At 64.0% G+C, this 27,590-nt stretch overlaps 1 protein-coding gene across 4 annotated transcripts; it reads left to right on the top strand.

Moving 5' to 3' along the window:
* The first annotated feature begins 877 nt into the window (after positions 1-877).
* Positions 878-25,533, top strand: KIAA0100 (KIAA0100 ortholog). Of its 4 annotated transcripts, XM_037880488.2 has the most exons (39): positions 878-1,043; positions 2,399-2,528; positions 4,205-4,254; positions 4,571-4,733; positions 4,829-4,947; positions 5,442-5,502; positions 5,882-6,092; positions 6,344-6,467; positions 6,929-7,053; positions 7,241-7,308; positions 7,460-7,608; positions 8,509-8,627; positions 9,050-9,213; positions 9,395-9,659; positions 10,089-10,294; positions 10,689-11,775; positions 12,053-12,244; positions 12,802-13,004; positions 13,084-13,202; positions 13,279-13,499; positions 13,822-14,012; positions 14,165-14,264; positions 14,348-14,550; positions 14,933-15,215; positions 16,426-16,583; positions 16,811-17,017; positions 17,335-17,434; positions 17,802-17,984; positions 18,556-18,677; positions 18,759-18,914; positions 19,013-19,134; positions 19,382-19,562; positions 19,678-19,764; positions 19,924-20,034; positions 20,243-20,378; positions 21,436-21,560; positions 21,932-22,033; positions 22,728-22,862; positions 24,899-25,533. In XM_037880488.2, the coding sequence occupies exons 1-39, from the start codon at positions 985-987 to the stop codon at positions 25,082-25,084; spliced, it is 6,723 nt and encodes a 2,240-aa protein (XP_037736416.1). In that variant the 5' UTR covers positions 878-984; the 3' UTR covers positions 25,085-25,533. The 4 variants fall into 4 exon arrangements, 3 of the variants coding, with proteins under 3 accessions (XP_037736416.1, XP_043386928.1, XP_043386929.1); XR_005222639.2 differs by lacking the exons at positions 21,932-22,033; positions 22,728-22,862; positions 24,899-25,533 and adding an exon at positions 20,994-21,153; XM_043530993.1 differs by lacking the exons at positions 21,932-22,033; positions 22,728-22,862; positions 24,899-25,533 and having other exon boundaries at positions 20,293-20,378.
* Positions 25,534-27,590: the final 2,057 nt, after the last annotated feature.

Genomic DNA, 27,590 nt, shown 5'->3' with positions numbered 1-27,590 from the left:
CTGTTCAGATCCCATGATGACGGATGTTCAGGTATATAGGCACTGGGGCACCATGATGACGGGTGCGGTATCGGACCTGGGCAGAGCAAAGTTGTGATCCACGCACCCTTGTTCCTGGTGCTGTGCGTGCCCGGGCTGGACAGGACAGCCTGGGGGTGGCCGCAGGATGGTCTTTCCCCTGCTGGGACCCTGGGTTGGGGGTGGTGACATGACGAGGGAGGTGGCCGAGCGGCATTGAGGCTCACACCCCAGGTGGTGTCCCAGGCACAGAGACCCCCCTGCCAGCCCACAGCACCCCTCACCCTGTCGGAGCAGATCCCCTCAGCCCACAGTGCTCCCGACAGCACCCCCCTCGGAGCCGGCCCCCCCTCGGAGCCGGCCCCCCCCGGAGCCGACCCCCCCAAGCGCCCCCCCTCGGAACCGACCCCCCCCAGCGCCCCCCCCGGAGCCGATCCCCCCAGCGCTCCCCCTCGGAGCCGGCCCCCCCCGGAGCCGACCCCCCCAAGCGCCCCCCCTCGGAACCGACCCCCCCAGCGCCCCCCCCGGAGCCGATCCCCCAGAGCCCCCCCCCCTCGGAGCCGGCCCCCCCTGCGTCCCCCCTCGGAGCTGACCCCCCTGCCCCCCCCCGGAGCCGATCCCCCAGCGCCCCCCCCCTCGGAGCCGGCCCCCCCTGCGTCCCCTCTCGGAGCCGACCCCCTCAAGCGCCCCCCCCCGGAGCCGACCCCCCCAGAGGCCCCCCCCGGAGCCGATCCCCGCCCGGAGCCGGCCCCCCCTGCGTCCCCCCCCGCGTCCCCCCCCAGCGCCCCGCCCGGCGCCGGTCCGGGCCCGTCACTCCGGGAAGGCCCCTGTCGGCCCGGCAGCTCCGCCTTCCCGGCGCCCACCTCCGGGTTCGCGGCAGGTCGGCCCCGCAGAGGCGGCTCCTGGCCCGGGGCGCGGACGGGGAAGGGCCGGTGCCGGGCGCCGGGGCAAGGAGCCGGGGCCGCGATGCTGCCGCTGCTCGCCGCGCTGCTCGCCCTGCTGCTGGGCGCGCTGGTGCTGGGCCGGTGAGCGGGGGCCGGGGGGGGCTGGAGTGTGAGCGGGGGGGCTAGGGGGTGTGGGGTGAGCGGGGGCCGGGGGTGTGTGTGAGTGAACGGGGGAGCCGGTGAGCGGGGGGCTGGGGGGGGCCGGGTGTGTGTGGGGTGAGCGGGGGGGCCGGTGAGCGGGGGGCCAGGGAGGGTGTGGGGTGAGTGGAGGGGGGCTGGAGTGTGTGTGGGTGAGCGGGGGGGCCGGGGGTGTAGGGGGGGGCCAGTGAGCGGGCGAGCGGGGGGGGCTGGAGTGTGAGCGGGGGGGCCGGTGATTAGGGGGTGTGGGGTGAGCGGGGGGGGCGGGGGCGCCCGTGAGCGGGGGGGGGGGCCGGTGAGCGGGGGGCCAGGGAGGGTGTGGGGTGAGTGGAGGGGCGCTGGAGTGTGTGCGGGTGAGCGGGGGGGCCGGTGACTAGGGGGTGTGGGGTGGGCGGGGGTGCCGGTGAGCGGGGGGGGGGGGCGGAGTGTGTGTGGGTGAGCGTGGGGGCTGGTGAGTGGGGGGCCAGGGTGTGTGCGCGGTGTTGGGGGGCTGGTGAGCCAGGGCTGGGGTGCGTGTGGGGTGAGCCGGGGGGCTGGCGTGTGGGTGTGGGGCAAGCATAGGTGGGGGAACAGAGGACTTGGGGAGTGAGTGGGGGGCAGCGTTAGGCGCTAAGGGGGGCAGGTGCTGGTGCCCGGGTACCCCAGCATGTAGTTGCTGCACTGGAACAGCTGCCGTTTCTAGTGGCTGGGGTGGGTTCCCTGGGGGCCCCCATCACCCCACGAACCAGGCCCCCCAGCCTTGAGGCCCCAGCACATTTCCCCAGATGTGCATTGGGGGCCAGGACTGTGCAGCTGGGGAGTTGTCCGTTGCCCCAGACACCCTGGACTTGGGTTTGTGTGCGCCCCCCCAGAAGAGACCGACAGAGGCTCCCCCAAGCACCCTGCCTGGCACTGTCCAGGCCATTGTATGTCGTGGCCCCCCTGCTTCCCCCTCCGGCTGGCACTGCCCAGGCCATGGCGTGTTCAAACGCAGACTCTGTGCCACTCCCGCATTGGCACGCAGTATTTACTCTTTATATTGTGGCAGTGCCCCACTCAGGATTAGGGCCCAGTGGCAGTGGGTGCTGCAGAGACTCAGTGATCCAGTCCCTGCCCAGGGCTTGTTCCATGGGGCTGTGATTAATCCAGCTGCTGCTGGACCTACAGCGAGGTTAGTTGTTTCCTGAGCTGCAAGCACAGGGTGGGACAAGTGTTCGGATTGGGAGTGACAGGGAGGCCCTCCGGGGGCACTCGGAGAGCTGGCATTTACCCGCTCGGAGAGCTGGCATTTACCCGATCTCTCTTTGACTTGCCTGCAGGTGGCTTGTGTGCCGACTGGCCACTAACTGGTGTCGTCAGAGGCTCCGGGCAGAGCTGAAGATTGGTTCCTTTGGGTTCTTTTGGCTCCAAAACATCAGCCTTAAGTTCCAGCAGGAGCAGCAGACGGTGGTGGGTACTATACTCCTGAGGTCATTCTGCGCCAAAAAATTAAAAATTCTATGCACAATATTTTAAAATCCTGCAAGTTTTATTTGTCAATAAATAAATGCAGAGGCTCCAGCATGGCAATGGGGAGCACAGGCCACTGGCTGCACGAAGGTGGGAGATCACCCTGCAGCTTCCCCACCCCGGGGACACAGATTCAGCGGTGAGGCTGCACCTGACCCTGACACAGCACAAGGCCTGGGCCTGCCCCAGAAACACTCTGGGGCCCTGTCCCTCTGTGCCAGAGACACCAGGTGTGGGTGGGCAGACTCAACCAGGCAGGATCCAAGTGTGGAGGGGCTCAGTGTGGGGGGAATGCAGGTGTGGGGTCCGAGGATTCTGTGTGGGACAATCTGGGGCCAGGCAGCTCAGTGTGGGGTCTAGGTGTGGGGGGATCTGGATGCACAGAGGCTCGTTGGAAGGGTTCCAGGTGCAGGGACAATGGGACTCTGCAGGGGCTTCCAGGTGAACGTGGTTGGGGCTCAGCAGAGGAGTCTGGGTGTGGGGGTCTCAGCAGGGAGGTCTGGGTGCTGGGGGGATAGGGCTTGGTGTGATGGGGTTTTGGGTGCAGCTAGTTGGGGGTCAGCGGCCTGGGGGTCTGGATGTGGGGGCTCAGGGTGGTGCAGGAGGGTGCTTATCAGGGTGGGGGGTTGAGTGCAGGGAGCTCAGTGCAGGGTGGCCTGGGTGCAGGGGTGGGGGTCGTGAGGGAGGGGGTCTGGGTGCAGGGGGCGCCAGAGGCAGGGGTTGAGGTTCAATAGGGTGGGGTTCGGGTATGGAGGGCTAGGGGGGTTCTGGCTTGGCAGTGGTGTCTTGAGTATGGGAGGTCTGGATGCACAGGGGTTAGGAGGATGGGGGACCAACTTGCTGAAGAGTGACCCCTCCCCCCCGCAGCTGAGAAGCAATGGGGGCAGGAAGCAGGGGAGGATGTTGAGCTTCCTGCAGCTGGGGGTGGGTCTGACCCAGCACCAGCCACTCCTTGCAGGGAAAGAGGAAATCCTGTCCTCTTCTGCCTCCAGCGCAGCTGGGACCAGCAGCTGATCCCAGCTTAGGATGGGAGCCACTGGCTGGGGTGTCCCCAGCCCTGCAGTGATTTACCTCTCCGCTGGCTGCTCCGGGTGCCTGAAATGATGAATCTGCTCTGCTAGGGAGTGGTGCGTGACTGCTCTTGCAGCTTCCCTTTGCTTCCCCATCAGAAAGTCATTTTTCTGCAGGGAAGCAAAGAAATCTGCGGGGAACATGAATTCTGTGCACACCTAGTGGTGCAGAATTCCCCTAGGAGTAGTACTAGAGGCGCTCAGAGTGACGGGGATCAGCTCCTCTGGGTGTGCGAGGCCTCTGCCTTCCCCCTCAGTGACCCGCTGAGGTCTCACATCCCATGGCAACCGCTCATGCAGCCACTTGAGTGAATCCCCACGTGGCTAGTCCTTTCCACCTAGCCCCACTGCTGGCCCTAGGCCCTTCCTCCCCCCGTACTCAAACCCCGATGCTCCCCCATCTGCACAGTGTGATGCCAGCTAGTCCTTGTGCTGGCAAGCTGGATGGGTGCTGGGGGTGGGGGGAGAGAACACAAGATGGGTGAGCATTACAGGGTGGGGCTAGGCTCTTTAGCTCCACTGACTTTTTTGTCTGTCCGTTTGCAGGAGATTGACAATGTCTGGATCTCCAGTAAACTCCTGAGCCATGAGCTGCCGTAAGTACCCACCCTGGCTCTTTCCTCGCTCTCTTTTCTGTGCTTGGGAGCGTGGCTAGACCCTGACCCCACTTGCCTTGCCAGGGTCCCCCAGCTCTGCCCGTAGGCGTCGGCCTGCTGCGGCAGGTCACATTCTCCTGCTCTCTGCCGTAAGGAGTGACCAGCTGTCTCTGGGCACTGCTCAGACTCCCCTGGCTGTGCAGACTGTGTGGGGGCAGGACATGGGGGCACTATGGGTGGCTGGGCTGATGTAGGGGAGGGACTCCAGGCTGTGTTAAGCTGCAGTAATGCCTGCGGTCGCTGTTCCTCTGTGCAGACGCTACCTCGCGCTGTGTTTCGGCGAGGTGCGGGTCCGCGTGGATCTCCAGAAGGCACCGGCGGCAGGGCCCCCAGTCCCTGAGGCTCCAGCTGAGGGCGGCAGAGAAGAGAGCAAGGGGGACCTGCCCATTAAGCCCTCCCTGCTGAGAGTCCTGAGCCAGGTGAGTCTCCGTGTGCTGGATCTTAGGAGGAGGGTGGGCGGGGCGCAGGCCTAGCTCCTGGCAGACGCTCCTCACTATGGCCCCCTTGCTCCCAGCTCTTCTCGATTCACGTGGAGTCCATCAACATCATGGTTCTGCACGTGGCCACCTCCGAGTCCCTGTGGCACATCCAGCTCACCAGGACGCGCCTGCTGCTGGACAGCGACGGGAAGCGGTAACTCTACCCTTGCTCTGGCCTGTGGGACCAGGGCTGGGTAACAACCACGTACCGCTCCCTTGGCTCACGAGAGCTCTGTTGTGGCCTTTGTCCTGGGGGACCATTCCCGCCCCGTGCCTTGTAGAGCTGGGCTGGGGGCCTGCTCCTGGGACTCCTGCCTGGCAACATCCTTTCCGCCCACCCTCCCAAGGGCTGTTAAAATCCTCATCTTCTACCCCCTCCCTCTTGGTCAGCAGCTCTCTGTAGCCACTGGAGGGCGCCCCAGGAGCATGGCACCCTAACCCTCTCCCTCCTGGGACTGAGACCATCCCAACCCCTGTGTGATGCCTGGTTCTTGCAGATGGCAGCCTCCTGCTGCATGGTCCAACTCTAGGGTGGATGCTCCAGGGGCTGTAGCACAGACCCCCAGTTGGAAAGACCTGGCTAGGGGGCAGCAGGGCCCCTCTGTGCCTGGCAGGTCTGGGCTGAGCTTTCTTCTGCTCTCCCCCCAGCCTGGACTGTGAGGTGACCCTGTCCCAGGTGAACAGCAAGGTGCTGAAGAGCAGCCAGCTGGTGAGTATCCAGGGTGGGGGGCCCTGCAGCTGCCCAGCGCCTGCTCTTGGGGAGCTCGTGCTGCCCGTCGCCTGAGCCCACCCGGTGTGGCACCAGGAGGCCTGGCGTGAACCACAGGGGCTCCCAGCTGGAGACGCTGGCCAGCCCTGGAGCCCGGCGAGCGATGCTGACAGATGGGGCTGTAGCCTCGGGGGGGCGTAGGACACTGCAACCTCCTGCTTTCTGCACTGTGACCAGGCTGCCTGTGGGCACCGGTTGTGGGCTGCAGGGCTGCACCCGATGCACATAAATGGAGTGGCTAGAAGCTGCCCCCATCACCATGGGCTCCCTCCCCTGTGATGTCATCTCGCTCTCCTTGACCCTCTGCCTCCCCGTACAGGATGACACGTGCCTGGCAGAGCTGGCGCTGGCTCTCGCCTTCTCCATGGAGGTCAACGTGAGCAAATGGCAGCTGGTGGGCATCACCCTGGGCGTGTGGACCCTACACGCAGAGCTGCATGAGGGGCTGTTCTGCAGCGAGCTGCTGCGCCGGGCAGCCAACGGAGTGAGACGCAGCGGCACAGGGGACCAGCCAGGTTGCCTGGCCCCAGGTCGGCCAGCCACGTTCCCTGGGAAGTCTCGGGGGGCTGCGGGGAAGGGAGAGGGTGCCCTAGGACCCCCATGTTCCCTGCACCTCTGAGAATGCGTCTGGCAGAATGGGCATGGGGTAGTTTATGCTGTCTTGGGTCCCAGCCAGGGGATCCTCTTGGGCAGGTCAGGCCATTGCTGCCTCCTGCTAGGGGGAGTGGGGAGCTCTGGGGTGAGACTCCTGCCTGTGACCAGGTCTATCCCTTGCTCCCAGGCCCCGGGGAGGCCCCGAAGTCTCTGCCCCTGCTGAGCTTGCGCACTCTGCAGCTCATCCCCAGCAAGGTGAAGGTGGAGCTGGAGAACACCAACGTGGTGCTGTCTGTGAACAGCCAGCAGAGGTAATGGGGAGCTGGCACCATGACAGGCCCGAATGCCCAGCCCAGCTGCTCTGCTATCCCTCCCGCCTGCAGGCGCTCTCGTGAGGCCCATGCCTCTCCCCTGGCTGCCCTCTGCTGGGTGTCCCCTCCCCGAGGGCCTCCAGCCAGCAGGGTCCAGATGTGAGTGGCCCCTGGGGGAGGCAGGATTGCTGTGGGTGAGAAGGCCATGGGCCAGGCTCCGGGTGGCTCTGGAGTGGGGGCGGAATGAGCATGGCCTGGGCTCCCTTGGTCGCCCCTCCCTTCTGAGGCCGTGAGGAGCGCTCTGCCACGGGCTGGGCCTGGCAGTGATGGGGCAGGGCTGGGCCATGCCCGGGATCCATGCTGGCCACCAGTGGGCGGGGCAGGAGGGGCTGGGTGGTGGAGCTATGGCTCCCTTCTGGGTGTCCTGTGACTCTGCCTGGCTCCGGTTCTTGTGGGTTCAGGCACCTCACGTGGACCCTGAAGCTGCTGCAGTTCCTGTATCAGCGAGACGAGGAGCAGATCCCGCTGCGGAACTTCACGCCCACCTCCGACCTGGGCCAGATGAGCACCGAGCTGCTGCTGGAAGGCGAGTGCGGGGGCTGCTGCGGGAGGAGTGGCTCTGTCCAGGGGACTGCGGGAGGAGGAGGGGAGATGCACACCACTCTCTGCCCCAATGGGTGGGGCTGGGTACTCCAGCTCCGCAGCACGTGCGTGGGGGTGGCTGGCTAACGCCCATAGCTCTGCTTGGTGACGGCCGCCCCTTCTCCCCACAGATGGCCTGCTGCTGTCCCAGAGCCGCCAGCGCATCGTGTGCCTGAACTCCCTGAAAGCCAGCGTGCAGGTGAGTGCGTGACTCTGGCGGCTGTGTCCTGGCACCTACCGAGCCACACTGCCATCGATGCCTGCAGGCCCTGAGCTGGCTGGGCCTGCTGACATGCGCGTGAGCAGCGGGGAAGAGGTCTCGCTCACACCTCCCTTGTCCCCATCTCTAGGTCACGGCCATAGACCTGTCAGCTGCTGTTCTGCTCAATACCTGCATTGTCCACTATCGCCACCAAGAGTTCTCTCACTGGCTCACCGCGCTGGCCCAGGAGTGCCGGGGCCCAGGAGTGCCGGCCCCGCTCCAGAGCCACAGGCGAAGGTACGTATGGACCCAGGGAGGGTGATGGCTGGTGTCGTTAACCACCCCCTGGTCTCCAGCTAGGGTGCTCAGAAGCTGCGGTCACCTCCCTCGGAGCATGGGCAGAGCACACGGAGTGCCGCGGTTTGAGGGTTAACTGCACCTTCCCTTCCCCGCCAGCTTCCTCCGGGGCATCCACTTAAGGTTGCAGGCTCCCAGCCATGGGGAGGCCCAGGTCTCACCCTCCAGACGGGGCTACCTCTCTCCAGGGGCCACACGGATGTCTGCCAGTCGCCAGCCAGCCCCCACAAAGCGAATGCCTTTCTTCGTAGGGGAAAAGCAGTGCTGAGAGAACATCAATCCACCCCAGGTCTGGGCCACGTGCCTGGGTCAGCCAGCAGCCTGAGGGGCCCTAGCCAAACCCTTACCAGCCCTGCCGCATTGTGGGGCCCTGGCTGGCTCCGAGTCACAGGCAGGCCTGGGGGTCCTTTATGCAAAAAGCCCTTTCTTTGTGTGCTGGGCTCTGGGAAGCAGTAAATGCAGCCCCCCGGGGACTATCGCCTGAGGGACTCACCTCGCTGAGCCCTGTGGGAGGAGCCGTGGTAACCCACCCCCGTGGAGCTGCCTGCCAATCCCAGCCAGTGGTGAGCCAGAAACTGTACCGGGCGGGCCCCAGAGGTGCCGCGTGCGGTGCGATACCTGCCCCATGGAGCATTCCTGCCCTGGCCCAGAGCATGGCCTGGCTCCCTCCACTCAGCAGGAGCTGCGCAGCTTGGCCTCTCTGCAGACGAGAAACAGCCCTTGGGGCTGGGCTGGCATGTGGCCTGCTGTGGCCCTGGGACAGGAGCTCTCTCCAGGGCCTGTTCTGTAGCAGGGGGGCTTGGGCTCACTAATCCCATGGCCCTCCTCACCCTCTGGCAGGAGCTGCCCCCAGATCTTGGCTCCCATCATCCTCTCTGCCTCTCTATCCAACGTCAGCATCTCTGTGCAGCTGGGGGACACGCCACCCTTCGCGCTGGGCTTCAACGCCGTCTCTGCAGGTAGGAGCCTGAGACGTGACAGGGTGGATGCATCCCAGCCTGGGCAGAGCACGGCCCGGGCTTTGGCTGCAGCCATGCCCGTGGGGCCCCTCCTCTGCTTTGGAAAGGGCTCTGTGGCTTCCAGGGCAGTGCCTGCAGCTGCAGCTGACGGAGAAGAGGCAGGTCTGGGCTGGGGCCCTCTGGCATGGCGTGGAGGGGCAGAAGGTGATGGGAATGGGTGCTCCAGCCTGGCGGGGAGGCCTGGATGGGCACTGCTCTGCAGCAGTTTCTCAGCTCCTGGGTCTGGGTCAGGATTGTTTCTGGGGGTGAGGTAGCAGCTTGGTCCCCAGCCCCAGGGGAGCACGCTGGCCCCTGCCTCGCACACTACAGCGGGGGGTCAGGAGAGCCCCCGCCCATGCTCACCTCCTGCTCTGTGCCCTCAGACTACCAGCACCTGCGCCCCCAGAGCGTGCACCAGCGGGGAGTGCTGGCCATCGACCACCTGTGCTGGCGTGTGGGGAACGACTCGCACATCCAGAGGGCCCCGCACCCGCCCAACATGCATGTGTGGGGAGAGGCCCTCATCCTTGACTCCTTCAACTTGCAGGTGAGAGAGGCGGCCCGCCAGAGCGGGGGAGGGAGGATCAGCAGGCATGTGAGGCAGTGGGGGGGCGCTTCCTTCCCCCCCGGATCCTGCAGTGGGGAGGGGCTCTGCCTGGGCTGGGCTGGGAGTGGGAATGTGGCAGTTTCCGAGCTGCCAGCCAGTGACTGGACTGTGCCCCCTGCAGGGCAGCTACAACCAGCCCCTGGGCATGTCCAGCGCCCAGGCAGACACGCTCTTCCTGGACTGCACCATCCAGGGGCTGCAGGTGGAGTCGTCGGACACCTGCACCAAGTGCCTCTCCAGGGTCCTGTCCCTGCTGCACCCAGGGGCCAGCCCAGCAGAGCCTCCGGTGGAGCCAGCCCCCTCCCTGGGGGAGTCCGCAGGCCTGCTCTGGAAGGTGGACCTGAAGGTGGAGGATGTGAACCTGTTCACACTGTCCAGCCTGGTGGGTAAGTGACCAGGTGGGGCTGCTTGGCAGCGGGCAGCACCATGGGCGGGCAGCCGTCCCGCAGGACCTGCTGCGCCAGCCAGACGGAGGCAGTAGCCCTCTGTGCAGGCATCTGAAGGACAAACCCACAGACTGCTCCTTCCTTCCCCGGAGATCCTGAAACACCCAGCCAGGCTCTCAGCCTCCCACACTCCCACGTTGACTGCCGCATCGCTGCAGCTGTCCACAGTCCCTCCTGGGGCCTCCTGGCTCTCGGCAGCCCTCACTCCCTGGGCTCCTGGGATGTGACCAGCCCTTTGCTGCAGGGGAGGGTGTCCTTGTCCTGTCCTGGCTGTCGGCAGCTGCTGGTCCTCCCTGCACTGCCCCGTGCGGGAGGCTTCGAGGGCTGTCCCCTGTCCTGCCCCCAGAGGTAACCTCCTGTCTCTGCCAGGTTCCTTGGAGGTGAGGCTGGACACGCTGATTGCCCTGGGCAGTGCCGAGAGCTGCACGGTTAGCGTCCAGGGCATGGCGCTGGCTTTGGTGAAGAGCATTTCTGAGAAGATGCAGCCCTGCTGCAAAGCCCCAGCCATCCGCTGCCCCATCCTCAGCATCTCCATGCTCTCCTTCACCTACCACAGTAGCGTCCACGCCCTGGAGGTAGGTGCTGGCAGAGGGCACTCTGGGACGGCAGTGCCAGGCAAAAGATGTGCCCGTGGGCTGAGTGACCAAGCAGGTCAGGGCACCTGCTCGTCATCCCACTCACACTGGGACTTCAGTGGGGCCATCAGGTGAGGGCGAGCGATGGGCTCTCAGCCTAGGCCCTGTGCATCCGTGTCACACCCTGCCTCATGGCCGGAGGCCTCTGCTGCAGCACGTAGCAGGGCTGGGGGGGTTCAGGGGGGGTCAGGAGTGAGGTGGCCAGCAGAGCAGTGGGGGAGCTCGCTCGGCCCCTGCCTGCTCTGGCCCTCGTGGGCTCTCTTGGCCCCGGGGCGTGCTAAGAGCCGCTGGCAGAGCAGAGACCCAGGCCCGCTTGCCCCTTTCTGTGCCCTAGGTCCAGTGTGGCGAGGGCCTGACCCTTCTGTGGAGCCCCCCTGACCACATGTATCTGTATGAGCACGTCCTCGCCACACTCCAGTGCCGTGACATGCTGCAGAGCACCTTGGGCCGAAGGGGTGCTCCCTCCTTCCCCCCGGAGCTCCAGGCCGCTGAGCCAGCGAGCCCCAGCAAGCCCCCCAGCCCAGCCCAGGGTCTCCCAAAGAGAGTCCTCAACCTGACGCTGGAGATGAGCTCTGCCAAGGTCACGGCCTTCGTCTCTGAGGCCAGCTACATCAGCCTGGTGGCGGAGCGGGTCTCGATAAGCCGGCACGGCAGTGCCCTCCACGCCTACTGCCCTGACCTGGCCGCCGGCTTCGACGAGCACAGCATCTTCAGCTTCAAGGAGGTGGAGGTGCAGCTGCTGCCGGAGCTGGAGGAGATGATCCTGCATCGCAGCCCCTTCCCCACCCTGCGCACCCTGCGCAACCGCGTCTGGGCCTTCTCCTTTGCCAGCGTCGTCATCGAGCTCCCCTACCAGTACGACTTCTCCCGCACGCTGGACGAGGCCATGGGCGTGCAGAAGTGGCTGAAGAGCCTGCACCGGCAGGGCCGCCCCCCGAGCTTGGCCCTGCCCCCGGACCTCCTGCTCAAGGTGCAGCACTTCTCCTGGGTCTTCCTGGACGACGTCTTTGAGGTGAAGCTGCGGGACAACTACGAGCTGATGAAGGACGAGAGCAAGGAGAGCGCCAAGCGGCTGCAGCTGCTGGACACCAAGGTGGCGGCTCTGCGCAAGCAGCATGGCGAGCTGCTGCCCGCCCGCAAGATCGAGGAGCTTTATGCCTCACTGGAGAGGAAGAACATTGAGATCTACATCCAGCGCTCCCGGCGCCTGTACGCCAACATGCCTATGCGGAAGGCTCTGCTCACCTGGACCCTCTCCAGCCTGGAGCTGGTGGCCCTGGCCGATGAGTCCTTCCACGGCGTGGAGCGCGTGCTGGAGCAGATGAGGGACCTGGACAGCGTCAGCCCCTTCCCACCCGAGGGGCTGGAACTGGTCACCCAGTGGTGCCGCATGCTAAAGGGCAGCGTCAAGACCTTCTTCGGTGAGTGTGTCTATGGGGCTCCTCAGCCCCCATGGCCATGTCAGCTCTGGGCTCTGGTTCCCTGGCATGAAAGTGGGGGCATGACGGGCACCCGGGCCACATGCAGTGGGAAGCACTGTGGTTCCCCCACGTAGGGTCCCTCTGAACTAGCGGGGGGTGTCGCCTGCCCGGCCCCTTGCCCAGAGGCTGGGGAGAGTGGAGACCACTGAATGCATGGCTCCTCCCCAGGCTCCCTTCTGGTCCAGCAGTCAGCGTGGTCTCTGGCTCTGCCCCACAGTGCGGATCCGTGACTACCCACGCTACCTGTTTGAGATCCGGGACTGGCAGCTCTCGGGTCGGCTGATCGGGACGGAGCAGAGCGGCCAGGCCTGCTCTCGCCGCCGCCAGCTGCTGAAGCTGGGAGCGCCATGGGGGGATGCTGCTGTGGAGAGGAACATGCCTCCCTTGAAGTTCTACCATGACTTCCACTGTAAGTGGGCTCTGGGGGGCCCGATCCTACAGGCGGGCATGCGGCTGGGGTCCAGACTGGGGCTCCTTCTGGCTCTTGCTGAAGGAGCTTGGGCTGGGTTGGCTGAGAGGGGCTGGGGGGCCATGTGGGCTCCAGTTGGGACTGGAGGAGCACCGCTCTCCTGTCAGGGTCACACTGATTTGGGGGTGGCCTTATCCCTGGCACTCTGGACTGTGAGCTTGGGCCAGGCTTAAGACACCGGGAATTGTGAGGGGAGGTGCAGGTGCTGCCCTCCTTGAGGCTGGTCAGTGCGAAGCAGGCTTGTTCCCCTCTGAGCTGAGTGGGGGGAGGATTGGCGATGGGCCCAGGTTTCCCCCCAGCCCAGGGACTGGGCAGTGCCTGGGGTTTGGGATCCTGCCCCCTGGGGTCAGGATGCTGGAGTGGGGCTGCGCTGGGTAGCTCTGGGAGTCCTGGGGCAGCGCTGTGGAAGGGAGGGTGCAGAAAGTAACTTTGGGCCAGGCTGTATCTGGTTGGGGCAGGGCCCGGGAGCTGCCCTGAGCCGCTGTCTGTGTCCCTAGCGGAGATCTTGCAGTACACCATCGTTTGGGGGCCATGCTGGGACCCGGCCTGGACCCTGATTGGCCAGTCCGTGGATCTCCTCACCAAGGCCTCGGAGGATCCCAGCCCCACCTTGCCCTGGTGGGATAAGAGCCGCCTTCTCTTCCACGGGGATTGGCACCTGGACATCGAGCAGGCCAACCTGCACCAGCTGGCCACCGAGGTGAGACTCGCGTGGGGTCGTCCAGGGCACCTGGGCCCCCCACGGCCTGGTGGCCTCACGCTCCGCCTGTGTCTTGCAGGATCCGTACAACACCACCGAGAACATGCACTGGGAGTGGAGCCACCTGGCCTTCCTCTGGAGACCTGGCCAGTTCGTCTTCAAGGGTGACTTGGACATCAACGTCCGCACGGCCTCCAAGTGAGTGTCAGCCCAGGGGGCAGGGGGTGGGGGCTGTGATCCTTGGAGAGCAACCCAGCACCTTCTCCCTGAGCAGGTACGACGACTGCTGCTTCCTCCACCTGCCCGAGCTCTGCATGACACTGGACCTGCAGTGGCTTTGCCATGGGAACCCGCACGACCATCACAGTGTGGTGCTGCGCTCCCCAGAGTTCGTGCCCGAGGTGCCCGTGGGGCAGCACCATGACTCGTACCGGGCCTTCCGCTCCGAGAACCTCAACCTCTCCATCCGGATGGACCTGACCCGGCCGGGCGGGGGTGAGCGCTGCCCCGCAAGGGCACTCCAGAGCTGCTGGAACCCAGCGTGGCCCCGTGCCAGCTGCTGCTCAGCCACTGACTGGGGCGTGGCCGTTCCTGCTAGGAGCTCTGGTGGCTGCTGGTTTGGGGCTCTGTGTTTGGGAGGCGGGGGGTCACTGGAGATCCCCTGTATCCCTCCCCCACTGCCTACCTTGGCCAGGTGACGAGCTGAGCGCTCGTGGGCTCTGCCATCCCAGGGAGGGCGGGCTCCTGGCGAGGGAGAGGCCTTGGGGGGCCGGGCAGCGGCTGTCGTGTGCACAGTGCTGACGTGTGTTGCTCTCAGAGCTGTGCCAGCCCCGGATCCTGCTCTACAGCAGCACCCTGCGCTGGATGCAGAACTTCTGGGCCACCTGGACCAGCGTGACGCGCCCCATCTGCCGCGGGAAGCTCTTCAGCAACATGAAGCCCGGCAAGAAGAAGCTGGGGCAGCACTACAAGCAGCTCTCCTACACGGCGCTCTTCCCCCAGCTGCAGGTGAGGCCGGGCCCCTGTGCGGCGCAAGGCTGGCCCTGCGGCTGGTGCGGCCCCTCGCGTTCCCTCCCGCCACCAGCTCAGTGTGGCGAGGTCCGTCGGCTGCCTCTCTCCTGCGTCCCCCCCGCTCAGCGCCCTGTGTGTGCTTCCCTTAGGTGCATTACTGGGCCTCCTTCGCCCAGCAGCGGGGGATCCAGCTGGAGTGTGGGCAGGGGCACATATTCACGCGAGGGACTCAGCGGCTCATTCCCCAAGGTGAGGCTGGGGGCCCTGCCTGGCAGGGTGGGGTGGGGGCGAGGGGCAGGGTCCCCCCACTGATGGCTCTCCCCTGCCCCCAGCTGGCACGGTGATGCGGCGCCTCATCTCGGAGTGGAGCATCACGCAGATGGTGAGCGACCTGAGCTTCGTCACCGTGCACCTGATGGCGTCGACCTGCGACGAGAGCGCCGACCACCAGCTCGGCTCGCTGGTGAAGAAAACCCACCTGCTGAGCCTGTCCTCCCTCACCTACCAGCGGCACAGTAACCGCACGGCCGAAGAGGTACCCACCGGCTCGTGCTGCGCGCAGACCCCTCCCACGCCGAGGCAGGGAACAGGCCAGCGACTGACTGGGGTGGGGGAGCGACTAGCTCTCTGGCTGTCTGCAGGGTGAGCCTGGATGAGGGAGAAACTGAACAGGGCCCCACTGGCTGCAGACTCGGCAGCCTTGGGTGCCGCTGATCACCCTCTCGAAGAGCTCAGCATGGGCGGGGCAGCTGGCCCAGAGGGACAGTGACATGACCAAGGCCACCCCGCTGGGAGTGACGCCGGGTGTTCCCAGCCCAGGGTGCTCCCCACTGGCCACGGGGCCTCCCTGCTGGTGGGCGGGTTTGAGCGGGGAGTCGCTCTGCCCTGGCCGTTGTCTGACCCCGGCTTGGCTCCAGGAGCTGACCATGCGGGATGGGGCCGACGCCTTCCACACCCACCAGCTGCAGCTGGTGGACCTGCGGGCGTCCTGGACCACCACCAACCGGGACATCGCCTTTGGCCTCTACGACGGCTACAAGAAGGCGGCTGTGCTCAAGCGGAACCTGTCCACCGAGGCGCTGAAGGGGTTGAAGATCGACACCCAGCTGCAAGCTAAGAAGCTGAAACAACGCCTGCTGTCCGCTGCCCTTCCCCCGCAGAGGGGGACTGGCACCACCAGCGAGCGAGGCTCCTCGGGGGGTGAGTGCCCAGCCGCCTGGGTGGGACCCTCGGGATGCCGCTCGGCACACAGCCCCGTCCCCCAGAGCTGCGCAGCTCGTTCCACACATGTCCTGCCTCAGTACTGACCCACCTCAGCACCCACCATGGCCAGCTGGCCAAGGGCTGGCTCCCTCTCCCTCGGCCCTGACCCCCTCGTCTGCTCCCAGGGGCCTCCCTCCCTCGGTACTGACCCACCTCAGCACCCGTCACAGCCAGCTGGCCAGGGGCTGGCTCCCTCTCCCTCGGCCCTGACCCCCTCGTCTGCTCCCAGGGGCCTCCCTCCCTCAGTACTGACCCACCTCAGCACCCGTCACAGCCAGCTGGCCAGGGGCTGGCTCCCTCTCCCTCGGCCCTGACCCCCCCCGTCTGCTCCCAGGGGCCTCCCTCCCTCGGTACTGACCCACCTCAGCACCCGTCACAGCCAGCTGGCCAAGGGCTGGCTCCCTCTCCCTCGGCCCTGACCCCCCCGTCTGCTCCCAGGGGCCTCCCTCCCTCTGTACTGACCCACCTCAGCACCCGTCACAGCCAGCTGGCCAGGGGCTGGCTCCCTCTCCCTCGGCCCTGACCCCCTCGTCTGCTCCCAGGGGCCTCCCTCCCTCGGTACTGACCCACCTCAGCACCCGTCACAGCCAGCTGGCCAGGGGCTGGCTCCCTCTCCCTCGGCCCTGACCCCCTCGTCTGCTCCCAGGGGCCTCCCTCCCTCGGTACTGACCCACCTCAGCACCCGTCACAGCCAGCTGGCCAGGGGCTGGCTCCCTCTCCCTCGGCCCTGACCCCCCCCGTCTGCTCCCTCGGTACTGACCCACCTCAGCACCCGTCACAGCCAGCTGGCCAAGGGCTGGCTCCCTCTCCCTCGGCCCTGACCCCCCCCCGTCTGCTCCCTCGGTACTGACCCACCTCAGCACCCGTCACAGCCAGCTGGCCAGGGGCTGGCTCCCTCTCCCTCGGCCCTGACCCCCACTCCCATCTGCTCCCAGGGGCCTCCCTCCCTCGGTACTGACCCACCTCAGCACCCGTCACAGCCAGCTGGCCAGGGGCTGGCTCCCTCTCCCTCGGCCCCGACCCCCCCGTCTGCTCCCAGGGGCCTCCCTCCCTCTGTACTGACCCACCTCAGCACCCGTCACAGCCAGCTGGCCAAGGGCTGGCTCCCTCTCCCTCGGCCCTGACCCCCACCCCCATCTGCTCCCAGGGGCCTACATGCTGCAGAAGCTCATTGAGGAGACAGATAAATTCGTGGTCTTCACGGAGGAGGAGTCGGGGGCCAGCGAGCAGCTGTGTGGGATCGCTGCCTGCCAGACCGACGACATCTTCACCCGCAACTGCCTCGTTGAGCTGGTCAACTGCCAGGTACCCCGGTCCCAGCCAGGCTGCTTCTGGGACAGGCCAGCCAGAGCTCCTGCCCCGCTCCCTACAGCGCCCCCTGCTGGGAGAGGTGGTGACTCAGCTGTGTCTTCCTTTCCCTGGCGCTGCCGCTGGGGCAGACACTGCAGGCCTTCTTGGCTCTGGTTTATCTCCCGGCTCGGCTGCCCCATCCTGGAGTTGGCAGGGTCACTTAGGGGCCTGTTCTCCTGCAGATGGTGCTGCGTGGTGCAGAAACCGAGGGCTGTGTGATCGTGTCTGCTGCCAAGGCCCAGCTGCTGCAGTGCCTGCACCACCCCGCCTGGTACGGAGACACCCTGAAGCAGAAGACCTCATGGACCTGCCTGCTGGACGGCATGCAGTACTTCGCCACCACTGAGAGCAGCCCCGCCGAGAGGGAGGACGGCCAGCTGTGGCTGGAGGTTGGTTGCTGTTGGCCGGCTGCTTGGCCGGGGTGAACTCAGGTGGGGTAGGGGGGCCGCGGCTCTTTAGCTCCCATGCGGGAGAGGTTTATCACAGCCACAGCCCCAGGGTGCTGAGAGGCAGAGGCCTAAGAGTGAAGGCAGCCCTGGAGCCCCCTAAATCCATGGCAGGGCAGGATCCCAGTGCCAGGCAGCTGGGGGAGAGGGTACCAAGCCAGCCCCAGGGACAAGCCCCCCAGGGACAAGCCCAGGGACGGCCAGCTCTGGCTGGGCTGGGCCCGAGGCCTGGGGAGTCACCAATGTCCCTCCTGCCCCAGGTGAAGAACATCGAGGAGCATCGGCAAAGGAGCCTGGACTCGGTGCAGGAGCTGATGGAGAGTGGGCAGGCCGTGGGCGGCATGGTCAGCACCACCACAGGTCAGCCTCGGGCCTGAGAATCGTTCACACCAGCACCCGGGGATTGCTGGGCCCTCTCTTTACCCTTGGTCCTTGTGTGTCACCTGAGGGACAAGCAGAGCCAGCCCAGCTGAGAGCTCTGTCCCTCTCCTGTAGCGCCCCACACTGGGATGGGCTTGGGGTCCCTGCCCAAGGAAACATTCTGGGGTATCTCTGCAGAGGACTTACGTGCATCCCTTCCCCCACCTTGTGTTCAGATCCCAGAGGTTTCCCCCCTGCCCCCCACCCTTGCCCCTGCACTCTGATGCATCAGACTGTCTGAGAATCGGGGCCCTCACACCTGGGGGTGGCAGCACCGGCCCTGACAGCTGCCATGTTTGGCCCCCAGACTGGAATCACCCCTCAGAAGCCCAGCAGACCCAGCAGGTGCAGAGGATCATCTCCCGGTGCAGCTGTCGTATGTACTACATCAGCTACAGCCACGACATTGACCCGGAGCTGGCCACGCAGATCAAGCCACCCGACGCCCCAGCCAACCAGGAGAAGGAGGATCTGCTGAAGAAACAGGAGGGTGCGGCCCTGCGCATTCTGGGTCATTCTGCTCCCCTCTGGGAGGGAGCTCCTGGGGGCAGGCCACGACCACAGGCCTCAACATGCCGAATTCTTGTGTAACCCTTAGCAGGGGCTGTATCTCCCTTGGGTCAGAGCTGGGCAGCTGCCGGCTCCGTTTAGTGGGGCCCTGGGGTGTCTGGCACCGGGTGCAGTCTCTGCTTTCCCTTCTTGGTGCTGATCTCCGGTTCGTTCTGCCTGGCTCTCGGAGGCCAGGGAACGGCACTCACAGCCAAGTGCACAATTCATGCCGCGCTCCAGCAAAGCCCGGCACAGGGGGGCAGAGCATTGTGGGCTGGAGAGACGGGTTTGTCTGTGCCTGCTGGGGCCTGTGTAGCGTCTCTGAGCTGTCATTGCCTGGGGGGCAGGGGTGGACTTGGTCTCCCCAGCCCTGGCCCTTGTTTGTGTGTTAGCCCCGTAGGCGGTTCCCTCTGCAGCTCCCAGGGACTATACCGACCCCCCACGTGCTCTCCTAGCACTCCCTGGCTGTCACAGGGGCTGCCCCAACGCCCGTTCCTCTCCTTGCTCCCCAGGAGCCGTCGACACTTTCACGCTGATCCACCACGACCTGGAGATCTCGACCAACCCGGCGCAATATGCCATGATCCTGGACATCGTCAACAACCTGCTGCTGCATGTGGAGCCCAAGCGCAAGGTACCCGTGGGCCTGAGCGGCGCGCAGGCGTAGCGAGTTCCCCAGAGACCCCTCACCTCTCCTGTCTCTCTCTGGCCTCAGGAGCACAGCGAGAAGAAGCAGAGGGTGCGGTTCCAGCTGGAGATCTCCAGCAACCCTGAGGAGCAGCGCAGCAGCATCCTGCACTTGCAGGAGGCCGTGAGGCAGCACGTGGCCCAGATCCGCCAGCTGGAGAAGCAGATGTACTCCATCATGAAGGTGAGGCCTGGGCTGGGGTTGGCTCAGCGTGCGGACTGCAGGTCCCTGGTTCGGGCCTGCTTAGGCTGGGGAGGTGCTGACTGGTGCTGGCTCTTCAGTCCCTGCAGGATGACAGTAAGAACGAGAACCTGCTCGAGCTGAACCAGAAGCTGCAGTTGCAGCTGAGCCAGGAGAAGGCTGATCTGCAGCTGGAGAGTGAGGAGCTGAACATTCTCATCAGGTACCAGCCCCCACCAGCCTGATGTGCAGAGCAGGGAGGCAGCTTGCCCAAGACCTGCTGCCCCCCCGGTGCCGCCCAGTCCCACCGCCTTCCAAAGCCACCACGCCACTGCACCCCCGCTCTGCTTCCCTGGGGCTCCCAGGCCTCCTCTCCCCCAGGCTGCTCTGAGGGGCTGCCCTTCGACTGGCCCTAGCCCCGGGGCTGCCCAGGGCCTGCTCTCACGGCTTTCCCTCGCCTGCTTGGGCAGGTGTTTTAAAGATTTCCAGCTGCAGCGGGCAAACAAGATGGAGCTGCGCAAACAGCTGGAGGACATCAGTGTGGCCCGGCGGACCGAGTTCTACTTCGCTCAGGCGCGCTGGCGCCTCACCGAGGAAGACGGGCAGCTGGGCATCGCTGAGCTGGAGCTGCAGCGCTTCCTCTACAGCAAGGTACCGGGCCCAGCGGGCGGCACCAGCTCCCTTCTGTGAGGCGCTCAGGCTCCGCCATTGAGGAGGAGGGGCAAGGGGTGCGCTGGGGTCCATAGGCTGATGGCTCTGTTTGCAGGTGAACAAGTCGGACGACACGGCAGAGCATCTCCTGGAGCTGGGCTGGGTCACCATGAACAACCTCCTGCCCAACGCCATTTACAAGGCAAGTGCCAGCCCAGCGGGAGGCTGAGTGGGCCCTGGCCGGGGAGGGGGAGTGGAAGCAGCCAGCCTGTGGGTGGGGTTTTCAGAGGCGTAACCAGGTACAGCTGGGCCTGTGGCTGGCTGTGCCCACCATCTCTGCCTCCCCATCTATGCCCTGCAGGTGGTGCTGCGCCCTCAGAGCTCCTGCCAGTCGGGCCGGCAGCTGGCTCTGCGGATATTCAGCAAGGTCCGTCCGCCAGTGGGAGGCATCTCTATCAAGGAACATTTTGAGGTGAGGCTACGGGTGGATCCTAGGGGTCGGTAGGCAGGCCTGGGGCTGGTGTTCCGCTCCTCTGTGTCCCCAGTAGGAGGTGCTGTAGGCAACAGGGCAGGCGCACCCATGCTGGTTGGATATCTGGGTGATGGGGCCAGGGTCCCCTGGGCTGCAGGGCGGCACAAGGATTTGTGCACTGGCCCCTGACGTACTGCTCCTCTTGCAGGTGAACGTGGTGCCCCTGACCATCCAGCTCACGCACCAGTTCTTCCACAGGATGATGGGCTTCTTCTTCCCTGGCCGCAGTGTGGAGGAGGAGGAGGTGGGGGATGAGGAGGATAAATCCAAGCTGGTGACGACGGGTAAGTGTGCCCTGTGGGGAGGAAGGGAGGGGCCTAGCACAGGCCAGCTCAACCCCCCAGTTGAACTCAGTGCAGTGATGGGGTACATGCTGGCTGGCCAAGAGACCCCCAACGGGGATTGTAAATGGGGACTCCTCGTCATGTGGGGTCCCCTGGGTCTAATCTCGACCCAACGCTATTCAGTCTCTTGTCAGTGGTGTGGAAGAAAATATTAAATCCCTGGGGGTAAAGTTTGGAGCTGAGGCCCAGACTGGTGCAGTGGTGGATAATGGTGGGAGAGGGCAGTTCTTGAGAGCAATGTGGATCACTGGGGAAGCTGGGCGCCTTTGGCCAACCTGCATTTTAATGCAGCCAAAGGCTGGGTCCTCCAGCTAGGAGCCAGGAATGCAGCTCTCACTTACGGGGGGGCTGTGTTCTGGAAAGTGGGGACTCTGATAGGAACATGGGGTTATGGTGGAAACCAGCTGAAGCAATGTGCTGGCTAAGAGGGCAAATGCAATCCTTGGCTCGATCCGCCCGGGAATATGGAGCAGGCGTAGGGAGGTGATTGCACTGCATACGGCCCGTGGGAGACCATTATGGGGATAGTGCTCAGTGCTGGGGTCCACACTTCAGAAAGGACGTGGGCCAGCTGGAAGGGCTCAGAAAGGAGCTGCAGCGATTCGAGGTCTGGAAAACCTGCCTTACGGTGACGGGAGAGAAGCTCAGCCAGTGCTAGGCAAGAGAAGAGGAAGAGTGACTTGATCGCGGTCTGTAAATACCTACCTGGAGGAAGGTATGTGAGCGGAGAGGGCTCCTCAGTCTAGCAGACAAAGGCTGAACGAGACCCAGGGGCTGGGAGCTGAAGCCACACTGGGAATATGGTGCCCACTTTTAGCAGTGAGGGTCATTGACCATTGGACCAGCTGAAGGACCTGGTGCACTCTGTTCCATGGAGTGTCTCTGTTTCTACCAGCTCTGCCCTAGCCCAGCCAGGGTTCTGGCTGGCTGCAGGGATCAGTGTGGGGGTACTGCAGTGGGTCAGGCTGGATAACCACAGTGCTCCCTTCTCTCTCAGGGATGCCCGTGGTGAAGCCGAGGCAGCTGATTGTGGCTGAAGACTCACTGGGCCCAGGGAAAGGAGTCGCTCAGGGACTGAACCGGACGTCAGGAGTCAGGAGATCGTTCCGGAAAGCCCCCGAGGTACCCACCCCACTGCTTTTGCGGGGAGTCTCCTTTAAAGCCTCCCCAGGAGCGTCTGTTTGGCTCGTCTTGAGGCTCAGACAGCCTAGAGCCAGCGATTGCTCCCGCAGTGCCAGGGGGCAGTGGGCTGGGCAGTCCTGCCCCAGGGCTGTGAGGGATTCACCCACTTACCCTCACACTTGTCAGCCAAGCTGCCCCTTGCATGCTGAGCAGCTGGTGCAGACCAGGGAGTGCCATCCTGGGTCCCCTGGCACGTGGCAGGGAAGAGAGATGAGCCTTGGCTGCTCTCCTGAATGAGCAACGCCCCCTTCCCACTGGTCCAGTGGCCAGCTGTGCATCTCTTCCCCCTTCTCTTGCTCTGTCCCTCCCAGCACCCCGTGGACGACATTGACAAGATGAAGGAGCGTGCGGCGATGAACAACTCCTTCATCTACATCAAGATCCCGCAGGTGCCACTCTGCGTCAGCTACAAGGTCAGTGCCTGCCTCCAGCATGGTGTCTGGGGCAGGGTGGCCCCGAGGGTGCTGGGGAGGGAGGGGACAGCTGTGGTCGTGTGCCAGGGAGGGAGGGGACAGCCGTGGGCGTGTGCTGGGGCGGGGCCGGCCCCGGAGGGTGCTGGAGAGGGAGGGGATAGCCGTTGGCATGTGCTGGGGTGGGATGAGGTGGGGCCGGCCCCGGAGGGTGTAGTTGGAAGGGTTGTGTGTGAGGGGCTGTCCTGCCCTTTGATTGGCCCTATCCCTAGGGCTGCCCAGGGGCTGCTCTCACGGCTTTCCCTTGCCCGCTTGGGCTGAGCTGAAGTTCACTTTCTGCCTCTCCTCTCTGCCCCATGGGCCGTGGGTACTACAGGGTGCCTGGTACCTTCTTGGGACAGGGAGCCCCTGCCTTCTTCCTGTGCACTGTCACTGCCGTCTGGCTGGCTGGGATGCATGACTCTTCTGAGCCGTGGGGCAGAGGGGAGGAGGCCATTCCTGGGCCCCAGCACACTGCCCTCAGCAGGGGGCCGGCGTCCCCGTTTCTGCTCTGGGTCCCCTCTGCCCGTCTCCGCTCCCCTGAGCCCAGGGGTTCTGGCTGCTGGGTCTCGCTCCGAGCCTGTAGGAACACGGCCAGCGGCGCAGGCCCATGATCGGCTGGCTCTGGCCGCGGGGTCTGACACGTTGTCTGGCGCAGGGCGAGAAGAACAGCGTGGACTGGGGTGACCTGAACCTGGTGCTGCCGTGCCTGGAGTATCACAACAACACGTGGACGTGGCTGGACTTCGCTATGGCAGTGAAGCGGGACAGCCGCAAGGCATTGGTAGCACAGGTGAGGGCCCGGACCCTCCCCCCGCTGAAGGGGGGGCCCCGAACTGAAGGAGCAGGGGGGAGATCTGCTCCAGGTTTTACTGTTAGCCCTGGGGACTGAGTTATACCCCCTCCCGCGCTGGTGCCTGCTGCTGTCTGGTTCCAGTTTGCTGCCCTCCCTCCTCATCTTCTCCTGAGTTGTGCTGGGCCTGTGCCCATGGTGAGTCTCTCTCTGGGCAGGGCAGAGAACATAAGAACGGCCAGACTGGGTCAGATCAAAGGTTCATTTAGCCCAGTATCCTGTCTTCTGACAGTGGCCAGTGCCAGGTGCCCCAGAGGGAATGAACAGAACAGGGAATCATCAAGTGATCCATCCCCTGTCGCCCATTCCCAGCTTCTGGCAAACACAGGCTAGGGACACCATCCCTGCCCATCCTGGCTAATAACCGTTGATGGACCAATCCTCCATGGACTTATCTGTTTCTTTTTTGAACCCTGTTATAGTCTTGGCCTTCACAACATCCTCTGGCAAAGAATTCCACAGGCTGACTGTGCATTGTGTGAAAAAATGCTTCCTCTTGTTTGTTTTAAACCTGCTGCCTGTTCATTTCATTTGGTGACCCCTAGTTCTTGTGTTATGAGAAGAAGTAAATAACACTTCCTAACTTCCTCCACACTAGTCACGATTTTATAGACCTCCATCATATCCCCTTTTAGTCGTCTTTTTTCCAAGCTGAAAAGTCCCAGTCTTATTCATCTCTCTTCATATGGAAGCCGTTCCATACTCCTCCTCATGTTTATTGCCCTTTTCTGACCCTTTTCCAATTCCAATATATCTTTTTTGAGAGGTGCGACCACATCTGCACTCAGTATTCAAAATGTGGGCGTACCATGGATTTATATAGAGGCAATAGGATATTTTCTGTCTTATGATCTATCCCTTTCCTAATGATTCCCAACATTCTGTTCGCTTTTTGACGGCCGCTGCACACTGGGTGGATGTTTTCAGAGAACTATCCACAATGACTCCCAAGATCTTTCTCGAGTGGTAACAGCTAATTTAGACCCCACCATTTTACACATATAGTTGGGATTATGTTTTCCAATTTGCATTACTTTGCATTTATCAACATTGAATTTCATCTGCCATTTGGTTGCCCAGTCACCCAGTTTTGTGAGATCCTTTTGTAGCTTTTCGCAGTCTGCCTGGGACTTAACTATCTTAAGTAGTTTGGTATCATCTGCAAATTTTGCCACCTTGCTGCTTATCCCTTTTTCCAGATCATTTATGACTATGTTGACTAGGACTGGTCCCAGTACGGACCTCTGGGGGACACCACTATTTACCTCTCTCCTTTCTGAAAACTGACCATTTATTCCTACCCTTTGTTTCCTGTCTTTTAGCCAGTTACAAATCCATGAGAGGACCTTCCCTCTTACCCCATGACAGCTTACTTTGCTTACGAGCCTCTGGTGAGGGGGGACCTTGTCAAAGGCTTTCTGAACATCTAAGTACACTCTATCCACTGGGTCCCCCTTGTCCACATGCTCGTTGACCCTCTCAAAGAATTCTAGCAGATTGGTGAGGGATGATTTCCCTTTAAACAATCCATATTGACTCTTCCCCCCAAAAATCATGTTCACCTCTGTGTGTCTGACAGTTCTGCTCTTTACTGTAGTTTCAACTCATTTGCCCGGTCCTGAAGCCAGGCTGACCGGCCTGTAACTGCCGGGGTCACCGCTGGGGCCTTTCAGAAAATCAGCCTCACATTAGCTGGCCGCCAGTCACTTGGTACAGAAGCGGATTTAAATGACAGGCTGCAGATGAGCTGTCTGGGGGGCTGCTGGAAATGCCCGGGCTGAAGTGGGCACTGCTGTCTCTGCCAGGCTCACTCTGCTCGCCCAGATTGCTGCCAAGTCCCTGCCTCTGGGGCAGGCTGTGCAGGGGAGCCCCAGGCCATGAACCCTAGTCAGGTCTGTGGCTGAGCTGTTGCAGCCAGGACAAGCCTTGGCCTTCCCCCGCCCGTGCTGTCTCCTGACTCTCTCTCCGCCGCGCAGGTGATCAAGGAGAAGCTGCGCCTGAAGCCAGCTGCTGGTGCTGAGGCCCGAGGGAAGCTGGAGAGCAAATCTGACGGGACCATCCAGCAGCAGCAGGAGGAGGATGAGAAGGCGCGGCTACTCATTGGCCTGAGTGTGGGCGAGAAGAACCCCAGCAAGAAGTCCATCTTTGGCAGGCGCAAATGAGGGCAGCACCCGTCTGGTTGGGAAGGGACTCAGGCAGCTCCTGCCACCTCTTGGGCACATGGCCCCTTTGCAGGCCTGAGCTGGCACAAACAGGTCTAGGTGGGGGGCCCTTGGTGGCACAGCCCAGCCATGGCACAAGAACTTGATGGACTGATGGCACGGGCAGAGCCCTGTCCAGGCAGGGAGCGGCATGGTGGTAGGGGGACACCGCGCAGCGTGAAGTGGCTCCCCAGCCGCGGGAGCTGGGGAGGTGGTGTCACCCAGAGCCGGGGCTGCCTTCGTTTGCACAGAGCCTGGGTGGCGAGGAGCACTCTCATTATTACTGGTGTGTCCTGCACTGGCGCCACTGGGCCAGCAGCACTGTCCGCACTGCAACGCGGCCGCTCCAGTCTGGTTACTGTTGGGAAGTGGGCACTGAGGAGAATTTAAATAAGAGCTTTTAATTTGGACCCACCTCTGTCCTGGTGTTACTGATCAGTTCCCCAGCTGGGAGAGGGCGGGAGCCAGGGCCCAGCGGCCTACCAGCATGCCACCAGCGCCTGGGCCTGCTCCCCCACCCAGAGGCCTACCACTTGGTGGCTACTAGGGCCTCACAGCTCGCTGAGCGGCTTTCCCCTCGTTTTCCCCTTGCTCTCTGGTGCAGGCTGCAGCCTGGCCTGCTTCGTTCCTCCGAGCCCCTAGCAGGACACTGCTGTCCGTGCTGCAGCCCTGCTGTGCAGTACAAGGGTTTGCTTGGTCTGAGAGTCCCAGCTCCCCAGACAGCGGGGGGATGGCTGGGGGTGAGGCGCAGCTGGAAGTGACTGAGCTGATCTGTTACCCCCCACCCTCCACTTTCCTGGATTGTTTATCCAGCCTGAGTCCAGATTACTGCCTAGGGGTAGGAACCTTTCCTGCGAGCTGCCCCCTGGGTTAGGTGCCATGAACACCCCTTGGCTTCACCCTGCTTGTATGTAACTTTTCCATTCTCCCAGCTGTGGCGCTGTCCCTATCACCTGCCTCTGCTCTGGCTGCTTTATAAACAGGAGCTCGGTGGCTTTTTTTTCAGTCCATTCCCCCTGCTCTGTGCTGGGCCTCTCAGTGCTGTTCTGGCTAGGGAAGCCCCATGCTGCACTCTGCAGCTGGGCGCAGGAGCAGACCTTGCTGGGGCCAGACTAGCCTGCAGCTCCGTTTTCAGTAACACCCATCCCTCCCATCTATCACGGTGGTCAGAGGCTCTCCTTCCCACAGTATCTTCCTGCCAGCAGGCGCCCAGGAGAGAGCATGAGCTCCGGAGGCTGGTTATTGTCTGTGGGCTGGGGGCCTTGGCTGGGTCCTGTGTCCACAGGGGCTGAGACCCTCCTTGCGATGAGCAGCAGAAGCAGCTGGTGGCTGAGGGAGGAGGATGAACCATGGAACTCAGTCTGTACAGCATGACCTGAGCAATGTCCCTGCCCTTGCTGCAGTGCTTGGGGCAGCTAAAGCCAGAGCCAGCAGGGCCCACGCCTGCCCTGGGGCCCATCACCCTGGGGCCCATTATGGCCCTGCTTGGCCTGGCTCCTGCAAGCTGATTAATATCCAGGAGGTGGGCGTAGCCTAGGGCAAATTGTCCTGAAGAAACAGCCAGTGGGTGCGTCCCATAAGGAGCGAACAAGCAAATGGGCGGGGCTCGCGTGGCAAGGAAGGGGTAGCGGGCTCTGCATTGTCCGGGGGCGGGGCGGGGCACGCAGGGCAATGAAGGGGTCGCGGGCTCTGCATTGTCCGGGGGCGGGGCGGGGCTCGCGTGGCAATGAAGGGGTCGCGGGCTCTGCATTGTCCGGGGGCGGGGCGGGGCACGCAGGGCAATGAAGGGGTAGCGGGCTCTGCATTGTCCGGGTGCGGGGCGGGGCACGCAGGGCAATGAAGGGGTAGCGGGCTCTGCATTGTCCGGGGGCGGGGCGGGGCTCGCGTGGCAAGGAAGGGGTAGCGGGCTCTGCGTTATCCGGGGGCGGGGCGGGATTTGCGTGGCAAGGAAGGGGTAGCGGGCTCTGCATTGTCCGGGGGCGGGGCGGGGCTCGCGTGGCAATGAAGGGGTAGCGGGCTCTGCATTGTCCGGGGGCGGGCGGGGCTCGCGTGGCAATGAAGGGGTAGCGGGCTCTGCATTGTCCGGGTGCGGGGCTCGCGTGGCAAGGAAGGGGTAGCGGGCTCTGCATTGTCCGGGGGCGGGGCGGGAGTTGCGTGGCAAGGAAGGGGTAGCGGGCTCTGCATTGTCCGGGGGCGGGGCGGGGCTCGCGTGGCAATGAAGGGGTAGCGGGCTCTGCATTGTCCGGGTGCGGGGCGGGATTTGCGTGGCAATGAAGGGGTAGCGGGCTCTGCATTGTCCGGGTGCGGGGCGGGATTTGCGTGGCAAGGAAGGGGTAGCGGGCTCTGCATTGTCCGGGTGCGGGGTGGGAGTTGCGTGGCAAGGAAGGGGTCGCGGGCTCTGCATTGTCCGGGTGCGGGCGGGGCTCGCGTGGCAATGAAGGGGTCGCGGGCTCTGCGTTATCCGGGT

Source organism: Chelonia mydas, chromosome 17, assembly GCF_015237465.2.
Source record: "Chelonia mydas isolate rCheMyd1 chromosome 17, rCheMyd1.pri.v2, whole genome shotgun sequence".
NCBI classification, from domain to species: Eukaryota; Metazoa; Chordata; order Testudines; family Cheloniidae; genus Chelonia; species Chelonia mydas.
Note: the sequence above shows the minus strand (reverse complement) of the source record. Positions and strands in the feature narration are given on the sequence as shown.